Source organism: Phodopus roborovskii, unplaced genomic scaffold (genome assembly GCF_943737965.1).
Source record: "Phodopus roborovskii unplaced genomic scaffold, PHOROB, whole genome shotgun sequence".
NCBI classification, from domain to species: Eukaryota; Metazoa; Chordata; class Mammalia; order Rodentia; family Cricetidae; genus Phodopus; species Phodopus roborovskii.
The window spans coordinates 5,702,786-5,717,444 of NW_026126413.1; the positions used below are offsets into that span (position 1 = coordinate 5,702,786).

Sequence of the window (14,659 nt, forward strand, 5' to 3'; positions counted from 1 at the left end):
TTTTTTTTTGGATTTTGGTTTTTCAAGACAGGGTTTCTCTGTGTAGCCCTAGATGTCCTGGACCTTGCTCTGTAAACCAGGCTGTCCTGAAGTCAGAGATCCACCTGCCTCTGACTCTGCCTCCAGAGTGTCTCATTTTCCTTTTTAAAGGGACACTTCTTTCACGTGAAAAACAAATATATTGCCTCTGTTATCTTTTAATAGCTACTTAAAATGTAGAAGAACACATTCTGACACACACACACACACACATACACACACACACAAAAAAAAAAACAAAAACAAAAAAAAACAGCCAAACAGGAATCAGCAGGCCAAACTTGAGAAATATGAAAATAAAGTCCCTCCCTCCTGGGTGGGGCACTGCCGCCTCCTTCCCTGGCACTGAGACTCTCTGACAGGAGGGCTATGCGAGGCCACGCTCCACTCACACAGCTGACCTCTCAGCTAGCCTGGGCCTGACATAAATTTTGTCCATCCTGTCTCCACTATGCCCAGCCTCACCTCCCATCACACTCAGGTGCTCAGCCATTCGTTTGCATAATCCACTCAGATTCATATGGCATCCCCTTCTTGATACAGTACCCCCACTTGGTTTGATATCCCCCCACTTGGTTTGGCATCCCTTCTTTACTCAGCTCCTAATACCTAGAAATTATGTTGAAATGGCCTCATCTAAGTCCAAGGAACTGAACTTATTCAACTTAGGACAATACAATCACTAACCTGAAACTATCAAACATGTGACAACTTCATATTATTATTAAACATCATATTATTATTAAACATATTATTAATGAACAGTTTAATGAGAAAAAAATTGGCTTTTTCCCTATTATCCTTCAAAAAACCTCCTGCCCAGGGTTTGTCTGTGTAGACCTGGCTGCCCTAGAAGCTGTTCTATAGACAAGGCATCCACCTGCCTCCCCTCCTGAGTTCTGGAATTAAAGGTGTGCACATCCAGCTTGGTTTGGTGTTTTTAGTTAATGTCAAACTGGAACAATGACATCAGGGTGAAATTTGACTTTAACCGTAACAGAAACCTACTTTATACAGACTCAAAACTAACTTCATTCTGACACTAACACTATTAAACATTTTCTATGACAATCTTGATAATCAAAGTACAACAGTCCAAAGTCTTGAGCAGCCTGTAACACATAAATTAACAGAAGACTAAATTGAAACGCTGTGATGGTTATTTCAAAATCTGTCACTGAAAATGCCATTTGAGGGATATAAGTCTTCAGGATACAACAATCACCTCAAAAATTAGTTTGTTTAAATGAGTACAGATGATGTTCGGTCTTCTGCCTCAAAACTCAATGTGAAAACTGGTAAATATTAGTAACAACTATTAATAATTTAATGTGGTACTTTCCATAGCCTTTCTTTCAACTATAAACTATGTTCTATAAACATAAAGATCTCTAAACTAAAGCAATGTCAAAACCACTGTTATTTGGTTCTCTCTATACATTTTGACAACAAACAGAAGATAATGGCTCTTATGACTGATCCCATATGACAAACACATTCTATATGAAGACAAAAACCTGAGGAAAATAGTTTGTCGCTATTGTCACCACTCAGGAGTGTCTGGCTCAGCTAACTACCACCTTTGCCTAATATTTGTTCTGAATACAAAAATGATAGAAAATAAATACAACTAGCACAAGAAATAAATAGGAAGGACTTCATAATCGAAAAAAAAAAAAAAAAACCACTTAGCTCATTAAAATAAAATAAAAAAAAGCCTTTGGAGACCTCTTGTGGTTAAAGTTAAGAATAAAAAGTTAAAATTTTTAAAAACTGTTTTGAAAACTACTACATTAGAATCTTCTGTAATTCCAACTGAGTTTTGCATTTTCTCACATAGTATTAATACAGAATGTCTTCAATGTTAATAAAATGCCCACCAGTATCTGACCAAAAACAAGGGCTTTCATCTTCCAGTTGTGCAGAATAAGATAGGGGTATAGAGAGACTGACAGGTGGCACCATCAAATTCACAATAAAACTCGATGTTAACTGTTGCCTGAGAGCAAACTAGGAACAGAAGCCTGGTAAACCGCTCTTCAAACCTATGTTCCCTGCTAAGTCTCTTTCTTTTACACTTGCCTGGGTGGCACGGATGGCTAGGAGTAAACAAAGTGCCCATCACAGGAGTTAATATTGAAAGGATGAAAATACAGCCTAACTCTCTAATGACCACTAAAAGTTAGAAATTTAAAAATAGCCACCAGCATGGATTTAAAAATCACCCTAGCTACATGCAAAGCTCAGGAAAAAGAAAACACATGAAATAGGTTGGTCATGATGACTGGTTTCTGGAAATTTTTATTATTATTATTCATAACCACCTAGTTTCTGAGGAATGTTGTTATTCTCAACAACAGTCTTGGAATTGTTATGGGTCATCCTGTCTACAAAGAAAATTAATAACTAAAAGAGATGGGATTCATGGCAAGAAGGGAAAACTAGAAAGAGCAAGTGCTTCTGCCAATAGATATAGATAACTCCCTGACAGGAGAGTACATTCTCCCTGCTCCCATTATCTTAAGGGCAAGGCCACTGAGCCCGCTGGTCCTAGAGAAAGAAAACCCCCTAACCTTGCAGGTGCGCTAAACAATCCTGCCTTGTAAAAACTATGAAATCTCTGTAACCTAGGAAACCTTATCAACCACCCAAGTTTTAAACTGGCCCATGACCTTGCTTTTAGGCCTAGTGAAAGTAACAGGCTAGCTTTGAAACTGGCCTTGTTAGCTTTGATGTAAATCCTATAAAAGCTGTCTCAATTCTGCCCTCGAGGTCCTCAGTCCTCTACCCCTGCGTGGTGTATGACTGTGGACCCCAGTGCACTTGGAATAAAAATCCCTCATGCTATTATTTGCATCGAGACCGCTTCTCGTGAGTGATTTGGGGTGTCACCTTTCCTGAGTGGGAGCGTGAAGGTCTTTCAAAATCAACTCAGTAAAGGCTCATGAACTTTGTAGACATTAACATGGAGCCACTATCTCTAATTTAAAAATGAGGGTAGGAATTCACCTCATGCAGTGAAATAAGGAAAAAAAAAAATTGAACACTACAAATAAAATTAAGAAAAAAATAATTTGGGGGCATGGATGAAAGTAAAGGTAAAGTGCTTTCAAAGCAGGAAAAGATCTTCTGAAGAATGAAAAGAACAGAATGTCACCAGACGCCAGGGACTTAGACTACTAAAAGCAAGTAGAAATAGTCAATTCAGGTGTTTTCTAAAATGAGTTTACTTTCCTGCCAGGCGCTTGACAAGCCAAGCCCCACCAGTCCAGCCCTGTCTCTCTGGGGTTCCCGTGTACACACATGTAGCATGAGGGGCTCTGTTAGGGTCTGTTAGGATCATCCTTCCCACACACAGCTTCCCACGTGGGTGCTCAAGAGCTGAACCAAGATCCTCATGTACAAGCATATGCAACAGCAGTCATTTTACCCACTGAGCCTTTTCCTCTGCCCTGAATCAAAATATAAGAGGCTTTTTTGGTTTTGTTTTTATTTTTGTTTTTTTCTTCTCTTTTTTCTTGGCTTTTCAAGACAGAGTTTCTCTGTATTGCTTTGGAGCCTGTGCTGGAACTTGCTCTGTAGACCAGGCTGGCCTTGAACTCACAGAAATCCGCCTGCCTCTGACTCCTGAGTGCTGGGATTAATGGCTTGCACCACCAACACCCAGCTTCAAAATATAAGTTTTAAATGTTTTAAAGGAGTCATAAGATTTTTTTTATTATTATTTTGAAAAACAAAAAAACAAGGGTCAAAACCAACAAAAGAAATGTAACAATGATAGGGAAATCATACCCTAACAGAGGTAAAAAGACAACAATAAGAAGGGACAATGGACTCTAACAGACATTTCAGAAGAGACTGAGAGCCAGATGTGCTGCAGCGGCAACCCCAGCATCCAGGAGAGGAGGCAGGAGGGTCAGGAGTCCAGGGCAATCCTCAGATACCCAGGGAGGGAGGCTAGCCTGGGCCACAGGAGAACCTGACTGAAAAAGGAGAATAGTATACACATGTATCCTGCAGCTCTCCCTGCCCCAACAAGCCAAAAATAAGTAGGGAGAGGCAATATTAAAAGAGAAAATGGTCTCCAGCTTTTGACTACTTGGGTGGTGCTGTTTGGGGGGCTCAGGAAGTGAGGCCTTTCTGGAGGAGGTGTGTCACTGGGGGAGGGCACTGATGGGTAAAATCCTTGGTTCTGGTTCACTCTGTTTTGTGCTTTGTGGTTCAGAGTGTGGGACCTTAGCTCCATGTTCCTGCCTCCTGCTGCTTTCCCTCTGCCTACCATCAAGGACTCCAACCCTCTGGAACCAATGAGCTCAAACAAACCCTTCCTTGTATAAAGTACCTTGAACATACCAACACAAAAGTAACTCAGACAATTATTTTCCACTTATTCTTAGCCAGGCCCTTTACCAGGCACTCTATCCAAATTATCTTTACAACTAACTCTTGCAGTGACTACTCGTATTACCCCTGTCTTTTAGATAGAACAGAGGAAGACAAGATAGTTGAGTCATTTACCCAACCACTAAAGCGAAGAGACTGATTTCCAAAAAAAACCTACTATAAGAGCCTAAGACATCAGAAAATCCACCACCTCCTTCTCCATAGACATATACTTAGCTACAGATACTCATAAAAAATAGATGTTTAACTCTCAACTCTTCATAAGCACAAGGTGCAAAAAGAAAATACACTAAGAATGAACACTTACAGGTGGTCAGGAAGTACTGGCAGAATTACAAACTTGCAATGCTAACCAGAGAAATACAGTAAAATGACCTGAGATCATTAGATCCCTAAATCCCCATGATGTCTCATCATGCCAAATTCAGGCTCCAAAACCTCCCTGGACAAGTGAACACCAAGGAACACCATCAGGTAAAGCTCCTTGCCAGATAAACCCATTCTGGCATCTTCTGCTACTGCACAGGTTTTGGCATTTTATTGACTTTTGCCTTTACTGAATTTTATAAAAAGTGGAAAATGGAAAACATGATGATTAAAATGACTAAATTCCAGATTAATCTAAATTAATCAAACATATACTTAGTTATGAAGAAAATGAACAAAATCAAAGGCACAGATACTGTAAATGTGCTTACATCTAGAAGTACCTCTTCAAAGGTTTCTGAGGGTGCATTCACACTTAGTTCTTCAGGGTCAGTGCCCCTCAAGAATGGGCTGATTGACTTTTAACTGGTCAAGTTTAAACACAGAGGAAAACTAAGAATAAAGGGATTTGGTCCAGGATTCTCTACCTATAATATAATAAAGTTTATTTAAACAGTCATTGTAAATACCCGGAGTTCCCAGAGTCCTTGGGCCAGCATCCAAAATCATTATAAATGTATAATTCTGACTTAGAAATTCTACCCTCGGGAGAGAATTTAAAACGCATGCAAAAGTCTCCGTAGATGTTACTGCAACACCTGCAGAGCAGGAAATACTACAAAAGGCAAATGGACAGATCTCATCCACTTGTACAACGGATGTCATACGGCATCTTGACTGTGAAGTGTTTAGAGAAATATCAGCAGACAAATGATGTTTGCTAAGATCTGATTCTACACAAGCAAACCAGAGAGAGAAGGGTGAGAGAAATGAGGCTGGCTCTGAGCCCGAGCACGCTGACACTGGCTGATGTACTCCTGGCACCTCACCACACTACTCCGAGTAATTCTGCATCTGCACCTTCCCACAAGAAAATGGGATTTTAAGAAAAGAAAAAAAAAAGGGAGGGTACAAAACTATATTTGCTACATGAACACAAGTCTATAAAAAAAATACACACACACACACACACACACACACAAAACACCAAAGTACAGTTCTTTCTGTATTTGTGGAACTGGGTTTATATTTTCTTTCTTTCTTTTTGTAACTCTTAGTTACAAAGTATTTAGAGATTATCACCAGAAAAACAAACTGTAAAAGCTACTTTGACCAAAAAAAAAAAAAAAAAAAAAAAAAGAACACTCCAAAGACAAAGACAAATGTGTCCTCGCTTTAAATCAGTTTGATTTTCTCACTGACTTGTCAACCCACTAGCTGTAAACCTGCCAGTCACTCCTTCATGCCAGCCCTCTCCACTCCTGCACAGCCCAAGCCTCAGCCTCGCTGCCCTTTCCAGCCACACTTGCACAAAGGCACCTTCCTGGAGGGTACTTAACACCGCGTGCCCTGAGAATCCAGCCAGGCATGTGTATGGTCTCACACATCTGTCTTGCCCTCTGCTTGCTACATACCCATACCTTGCCTCACAGTGAGTGTTGTGAAAAATCCTAGTAAATAAAACTACTGGGCACAACCCTGAAGAGAAGCATGCAGGACAGGAATTATGGAGCCATTTAAAGAAATAAGTTCTAAATTACCTCTAGAATGTATGCATAAATCATCAAACAATATCATCAAATAATGACAAATCTCTTCAAAATGACTGTCATCTATAACACTATACATTTTTTCCTTTTAAAAACTCTATTACTGGGATATAATTGCTGGAAGTAATTTCTGTAAGAACAAGTACAGGCTTGGGAGCTAACTCTAGTTTGAGGACGGCCATGACTCACCTGACAGCAGTGGCTCTGTGGATGAGCATTTCCGTCAGCTCCGACATGTGTGAGGGAAGCAGCAGTTCCAGGGGCTGCAGGCTCGATATGCGAGTCTCCAGCTCCAGTCTGGAAGCCGAGTCCTGGAAGCAGTCATACACAACCTCGCCCGTGGCAGGCTGCACTCCCTGGAGGCAAAGATAAACACGATAGCACAGAACACACACTGTCCCAGCTGCGCTGACACATGCCAGGCACCGTTCTAGTAGCGACACCCGCCCACATGTGCTGTTGCTAACCTGAGAATCAGTCGACCTTTTAAGACTCTAACCTAAGTTAGCTCCACAGGCATCTGAAACAGGCTGAGCTGGTGGTGCCACAGGTAAAGCGTTTGCACTGAGCCTGAGGGCCTGAGTTTGAGCTCCACAGGGTTCACACGGTGAAAAGAGAGAAGGTACTCCCAAAGTTGTCCTCTGACCTCCACTTGTTTGCCATGTGCACATGCACACACACACACACACACAGACCATGCAATGGCTTAAATGGTAGTCTCAGGAGACATGTTGAGTACAGCTTGGGACCTGATGTACCTAACAGAATGCTATGACAACTCACTAAGCTCTGCTGGACATCAGCTTCCTCTTCTACACATGGAAATCCTTATCAACTTCCATCAGGTTGTTACAAGGATTAAATCAGACTAATATGTGAAAGCTCTGGCAGCTTCGCCCAGTACAGAGAGCAAGGTACCATGACAAAGTGCCAGTGGACTCACCTGATCGCACAGAAGTAACCGTCTCGTTCTTACTCAATAAAAAACAGACATAACAAACGGTGAGACCAAACCAGTATTCAGTAAAAGAGCCATCACCTGCCAGCCCAGCATAGGAACAGCCCAGCCCTCAGGAGGAAAACCTGAGGGGGCCAAGGTTTGGAAGAGGTGCAGAAGGCGATGAAGTTACTTCACCAAGGCCTCCCAGCAATGAACCGATGGAGCCGAGATTCAAACCTGAGCAGTCAGATCCTCAGCCTGCTCTCCCTCTAAACACTTATGCTTCAGAGATGAACAGGTACTGACAGTTTGGACTAATGAAAAGCCAGAAGTATGGCAAATCCTTATACTGTTGATGCACTCAACTGACAGTCACTTACAAGATGCAGGCCCTGTCGAGGGACGGAGAACATACCTGGGGAGGAGTAATTCCTCCCCAGGCATACACTCATGAGAACTCGGTATGATAGATACATTCTTTACAGAGCCAAAGACTACTGAGACCCCCGTGTGTCCAGCAACAGAGGGATGAGTACATGAAATCCAAAAGAGCAGTGCAATCAAAGATCCGCAGCACATACATAAACGTCAACTCAGGAAAGCCAGACGGCCCAGCAGATAACTGAATACTTCATAATGTCTTTAAATCCTTCATCTCTAGCCAGAGAATGCCTTCAAGTCCAGCCCAGAAGTATCCTCTACTGTCTACGGCTATGGTACCAGCTACATTAGGTTTACCTACTTAAGTCCATGTCCCAATCCACAAACCAAGCATTTACATAAGAGGATCACAGTTAGCAGCCAGCCAAAGTCTCAGTTGCTTTAATCAAAAACCTCATCTGATGGATACCTGCACTGAGTACTACTCCAAGAGACATTAAGAAATCTACAGCCCAGCATGGTGTTGGTGGTGAATGCCTTTAATCCCAGCACTCGGGAGGCAGAGGCAGCTGAACTCTGAGTTCAAGGCCAGCTTGGTCTACAGAGCTAGTTCCAGGACAGCCTCCAAAGCAATACAGAGAAACCTTGTCTAGAAAAACAAACAAACAAAAAGAAATCTACAGTCCAAACAAAACTGCATGGCCAAAATGAAGGTGGAAGGTTTGCTTCCAGCCGTTCTTGACAGCAGGGCTGTCAACCAGCACCCAGATGGTGACTGGGAAGTGTAAGGTACAGATCCCAGTAGGGGAGATACCCAGGGAAAACCAGCGCTAAGAGTGGAGGGAAATGAGCTCCATCAGGCCACACTGAGTCTGAGGGACTGGAGCACACTCCAAGTGGCCTTGTGCAAACCTGGAGGGTTCCAGAACCCTAGTGAAAAGTGCAGCCTTGGCCTAGAGCTCAGGGTGCCATCAGCCAGAAAAAGCGACCACTGAGGTCAAGGACGAAAACCAAAAAACACTTAGGGTCATGGATCACTGTTCATCTTTTCATATCCCTGCTCATCTGTTACAGTCAGCTTTGGCAGAGGTAGGATGCTATTCTAAATGCCCCAAGTGCCTGTGTGCTAGAATGTGCTATCAACTCTGTTCTTTAGTCTGAGCTCCAGGTAAATATGCAATAGCACACTACATATGCTAAAGCTGAAAAACAAATAACCTTACTATTTGTAGATGGGACCAACTGTCTATGACTAGATAAAAAGTGCTTCTCGGGAGGGAAAAATTCATTTGAGCCTCCCCAACACACACAGTACTGCTAACTCCCTGAGAGAGGGGCTTACTAGCTAAGCAAATGTCAAGGTAGCAAAGTTATGCAGAATGAATAATGTATTAAAAGGTACACTGAAGACATTTGAGCTTGAGGAATTTCTGTTAATGCTGGCCAATGACTGTAGACATTAGGAAAAAGAGTGATGATTATAAGTGAGTCTAATAGTCCTGAGGGGCACACTCAAAGGAGATCTGTAAGAGAATAAATTTGCTCATGAGTGGCAGAAGGAACAATCAGTAAAACTATAGCTCCTGAATCACATTTATCTGGAAGACAGAGTATATTAATTTATACTGTACTATATATATAAAGTAAACTACCTTGCATTTCTCTTTAACTCTCCTTTCCTCCAAATCTAATTAGGGTACTTCCATTGTAACTCCTGTTAGATTGCACACCAAAGATGAAACTCAGTTAACCATGCACCTGCTTGGCGTAGTATTTTATGGTGCCATCAGCTCCCTGCCCACATGCACGCCTGTCATTGACACCATTTTCAACTCTTAATGAAGTATATGGTCCAAAACTATCTGGATCTTTGCAGACAGAGTGCCAAGTAACCAGAAAAAAACCATGTCACTTGATGGGTAATGTTGTGAAAAAAAGGTTTTTCTAGCAAACTATCTGAAAGCACATTTCAGAATCCTCATCATGCACCACTCAGGACCACTCTCAGGAGGTACCACAAACACCCAACATGCACCACTCAGGACCAGGAGGGTACCACAAACACCCATCATGCACCACTCAGGACCACTCACAGGAGGTACCACAAACACCCATCATGCACCACTCAGGACCACTCACAGGAGGTACCACAAACACCCATCATGCACCACTCAGGACCACTCACAGGAGGTACCACAAACACCCATCATGCACCACTCAGGACCACTCACAGGAGGTACCACGAACACCTATCATTTATTCCTCACCTTTACAGAACTTACCACAATACCAATGGAAATGTTCCCCTTCTTTTTGTCCTTAATATTTTCTTTCTCTTCATAGATACACAGAAGATAGCTGGTAGAAGTATCTGTCATTACCTCATCAATATTTACAGAATCATCCAGCCTGATTAGAGGATTCACATGTAATAATGTTAAAGAAAACCACATGCTTAATCCCTACGAACTGAGAAAGGTTTGTTTTTCTTATGCAGCCCTCTTCCCATCACGATCATAGTTAAATAGCATCCCTTCCCTGAACTACGAGAGGCACAAGAACAGGCGACTCTATCTTCTCCCTTGCAAAGGGCCTAGCGGTGTGTCTACAACCCTGGAAGTCCAAACGTGATCCCACTTTGCTGAGACGTGACTCCTCGGCAATCGTATAATGAATTCTACCAAGCAAAGCAAACTGTCACAAGTGAATCCCCATCTCTAAAGTGCCTAAAACTCTAGACATATTTTAAATAAACAGAAACATTTTTACATATAGGAGTATATATGCACACGCATGTACAAAATGAACCCCATTAATCAAAGTTCTCAAGAGTAAAAGCTGATTCTAGACAAAGTTATCCTGGCACATCTCACATGGTTACCAGAGGTAAGAGACTTGATGGCAACTGAAGCAAAGCAGAGCAGGGGACTGTTTTGGGGAAAGGTTTCAAAAAAAATCAGAATTCCAAGTTCTTACTGTTTGATCAGCTTAGAACAACAGGGCTCCTCCAAAGGGGTCAAGACCAGGCTGGAGAAACCCACAGAAACATCTGATATGAACAAGGGGAGCTCGTGGACTCAGACTGATAGCTGAGAAACCAGCATAGGACCGACCCAGACTCCCTGAATGTGGGTATCAGTTAGGAAGCCTAGGCAACCTATGGGGCCTCTGATAGTGGATCAGTATTTATCCCTAGTATAGGAATGGACTTTGGGAGCCCATTCCACATAGAGGCAGACTCTCTCAGCATAGATAAACAGGGGAGAGCCTAGGCTCTGTTCCAAATGATATGACAGACTCTCTATGGAAGGCCTCACCCTCTCTGGGGAGCAGAAAGGGGATGAGATAGGAGGTTGCTAGGGGGCAAGGGAAGAGTGGAGGGAGAGAGAACTGGGATTGACATGTAAATCAAGCTTGTTTCTAATTTAAATTTTAAAAAAAGAAAAAAAAAAAAAAAAAAAAAAAAAAAAAAAGGACAGGGCTGCTCCAGATGGTCTGCAGTCCATCTCAATGGCAATGGTGACCATTCATTATGATGGTCTTCAGTCCATCTCAATGGTGACCATTCACTATGATGGTCTTCAGTCCATCTCAATGGTGACCGTTCACTATGATGGTCTCACTTAAACAAAAGCATCTCAAAGTTTGTGTAGAAGCTAAGAAGCTTGAAATAGCTTTCTAAGAAACTATAGTAGAGGTTCTAGAAAGATGGCTCAGTGGTTAAGAACTTTCAGAGGATCCAGGATCAATTTCAAACACCCACAAGGTGACTCACAACCATCTGTAACTCCAGTTCAAGGGAATGTGATGCCTTCTTCTTACGTTAGCACCAGGCACACACAGAGTAAACAGACATACATGCCAGCAAAATACCTGTACACATAAAAACAAATCTTTAAACAAAAAGCAACTGAAATACTACTTTCACACATTCAAACTTTCTTATCCTTACATTCTTTTAAGAGACCTAACCTAGAGCTGGAGAGATTGCTCAGTGGTCAAAGCTCTTCTAGAGGACCCATGTTCAATCCCCAGCACCCACATGATCACTCACAATTGCCAGTAATGCCAGTCCCAGAAGATCTAATGCCATTTTATGGCTTCCTTGGGCACCAGGCATGAATCTGGTGCATAGATAAACATGCTGACAAAACACCTATACACATAAAATAAAATAAAGTATTTTCCTAGAGCTGAAAGAAAGGAGCAGTGGACACACACACACTTCCATCCCTAACCTGGAAGCTGTTTCCAAATGATAGCTACCTGCAAATAAAAATTCAGTTTTCTCCAAGGGAATACCTGGACAAATAATCCCCTGCTAAGAGTAGGCTGCATACTCAACAGTAGATGGCCAACACAAAATGAACTCAACCATATCTTGGAAAGTTCTTTGTCTCATAAATGTTAAGTCAGGGCTTTCTTCTTCTTCTTCTTTTTAAATCTTACAAGCCCTTTGAGTATGTATTATAGCTCTTGGTTCTGGGTTTTTTACGTGATTCCTGTATGTATGAATGGTGTTTATTCCTGTGTCTGTATGTGTTTCTTTTTCTTTTTTTTTTTTTTTTTTTTTTTCTTTTGCCTCTTTTTTGTATTTGGTTTGGCCCTATTCCAAATTTTTTGTTGTTTGTTTCACTTTATCATTTGTATTTTATTTTATTATTCCTTAGATGCCTGTTTGCTTTCTAATAGAAACAGAAAGGGTATGGATTCAAATGGGAGGGAACATGGGGAGGAACTGGGAGGAGTGGGGGGGAGGGGAAACTGTAATCAGAACATATTTTATAAAAAAGAAATCTACTTTCAATAAAAGAAAAAAATTGAAGAGAAACTGGACCCACTATCTAAATATTTTTATTTGCATCCTGCTCTTATCTTCTGAATAACTATTTCAATTTTTAAAAAAATGACACATCAAGTATGGTGGTCAGGTAAGTATGATCCCAAGGACCAGAAAGGCTGAAGAAGGAATTCAAGGCCAGCCTGTGCTAACCAGTAAGGCTTGATCTCAAAACAAAAAACTAGGAATTTTATTACTATGCTTTTGAAACTATTTTGGTTCAAGTAACATAAAGGATGTATGAGTGTTGCTAAACCTTGGGATGATCACTGTGCACTGAAATCAACAAGAGAAAATTTCAATCATTTTTCAATAAATTTTTTTATAACGCCAACAATTAAGGAAGATGGCTTCACATTTAACTGTGACTTAATTTTTGTCTTTGAAGTTCTCTTCATGTGAAGTTAATAAGTTATCTTCAGGTCTCACTTTAGCAAGACTCTGAGGAGCTAGAAAGGCCCTAGATAGTTAACACTACATCACAAATGGTCTGAGAAAACATGTCTTTTCAAAGAGTTATTAACCTGAGATGTTTTATTAGGTTCATTTCATTCTTGCTACTAAAGAATGATGAATTCTGCTCTCACTATGATAACAGACACACACTCTATCCAGCCACTACCCACCCTCCCTCAGTGACACACCCATCATGGCTAAAGTGACAGGATGAGAAGTGGCTGGACACCTTACCAAACACATTCAGGAAAAAGAAATAATTGTTTAGTTAAATCTGTCATCTTAAAGTCCCTACAACAAGAAAGAGGAAAACTTCTATCCCAAAAGGATATCTTCTCCAATGAGGGTGGATTTTGTATAAAGAGCAGTCAACTTCCGGGAGAAGACGGAACTTTTATTGTCTCCAATGGCCTTAAGTGCCGCAGTTTCCATTTGTTTCACAACTCCAACCTTCAACAAAAATAAGACACACTTATTGCCAAATCCAGTGAATCGTTGTTCAAAACAGAAAAAGATAAACCATTTCAAAATGTCAGAAAATTAATTCTGAAGTACTGAAAACAGATAGGTCAACCCTTGATGTCCAGATGCAAGGCAGAAAGAAGCCAGGCAACTGGCGAGTGGATAAAGGGCGAAGAAACACTCTGCTGCTGCAGGGGAGGACACTCTAGGCTCACATGGTAGTGCATTCCTTGCAAGCCCAGCCCTCGGGGAGCTGAGGCTCAAAGATTGTGAGTTTATGTGAGTTCAAGTCCATCCTGGGCTTCACAAATCAGACCCTGGCTCAAGAAGCCAAAGCAGAATGAAAAGCAAGATACAATGCTAAGAACTATAACACAATTTAATCTCTCATAGTCCCAAATTCTTATCGACATGCTTTTACATTCTAGAAGAGAGGCCCGATTCCTTTTCCACAAATCAAAGCAAAAGCTGACCTTGTATCCTTTGGCCACAAGTCGCCGGACATGCACAAAGAGTCTGTGAGTGGGTATGCTTGCTGTCATAAAGTTGTGGTCTAAGTGGCAATAAATATTGAGCTCCCGAGCAGCAATCTAGAAAGTGTAGACAGAATGTTAATAAATGTCTACTCAAACCTGTCTAAGGTATCTTCACTCTGTTGACATCAAGCTGCATACATGTACTTAGGATCTGATATTTCTCTAAATACATACATCACTAATAAAATGTTTAAAGGACTTCCCTATACAAAAAAAAAATTATGCTTTCATCTACTTTGGACACCTCAAGTAGGATGAGTTCAAGGCCAACATCTATATCATTAAATTCCAAAAACATGACTCTTCTTCAATGCCCTTAGACATAGACAAATGTTACCAAAACCTTAAAATGTTCAGTCTTTCCTACACTATGAGTGTGAGAATGTAATAAAATATGACATTGTTATGCAAATGGCACACATAAATAATTGACAATTAGAAGACACTAGAGAGCATCAAAAAGGATGAGTCCATTTACACGGAGACTCTGACAAGAGACTCTGGCGCATTAGCTAAGAGGATGTGATTGAGAGAAATGTGAAAGCAGGAAGCAGTAGCTAATTCCTTGCCTCCTTCTAGAAAATACCATAGCTTGGACAGTGCCCACCAGAGCCACACAAGCTTT

The 14,659-nt window shown here is 41.3% G+C and overlaps 1 protein-coding gene across 1 annotated transcript in view; it reads right to left on the reverse strand.

The window, feature by feature from the left end:
- Nucleotides 1-14,659, reverse strand: part of Msh3 (mutS homolog 3) — a 134,074-nt gene that overhangs the window by 109,784 nt on the left and 9,631 nt on the right. Inside the window, exons 5-8 of the mRNA XM_051182952.1 lie at nt 13,972-14,088; nt 13,367-13,486; nt 10,023-10,166; nt 6,609-6,775 (exon numbers count right to left, since the gene is read on the reverse strand). Of these exons, the coding sequence (XP_051038909.1) occupies nt 6,609-6,775; nt 10,023-10,166; nt 13,367-13,486; nt 13,972-14,088 (548 nt within the window). The remainder of the gene's footprint in view (nt 1-6,608; nt 6,776-10,022; nt 10,167-13,366; nt 13,487-13,971; nt 14,089-14,659) is intronic.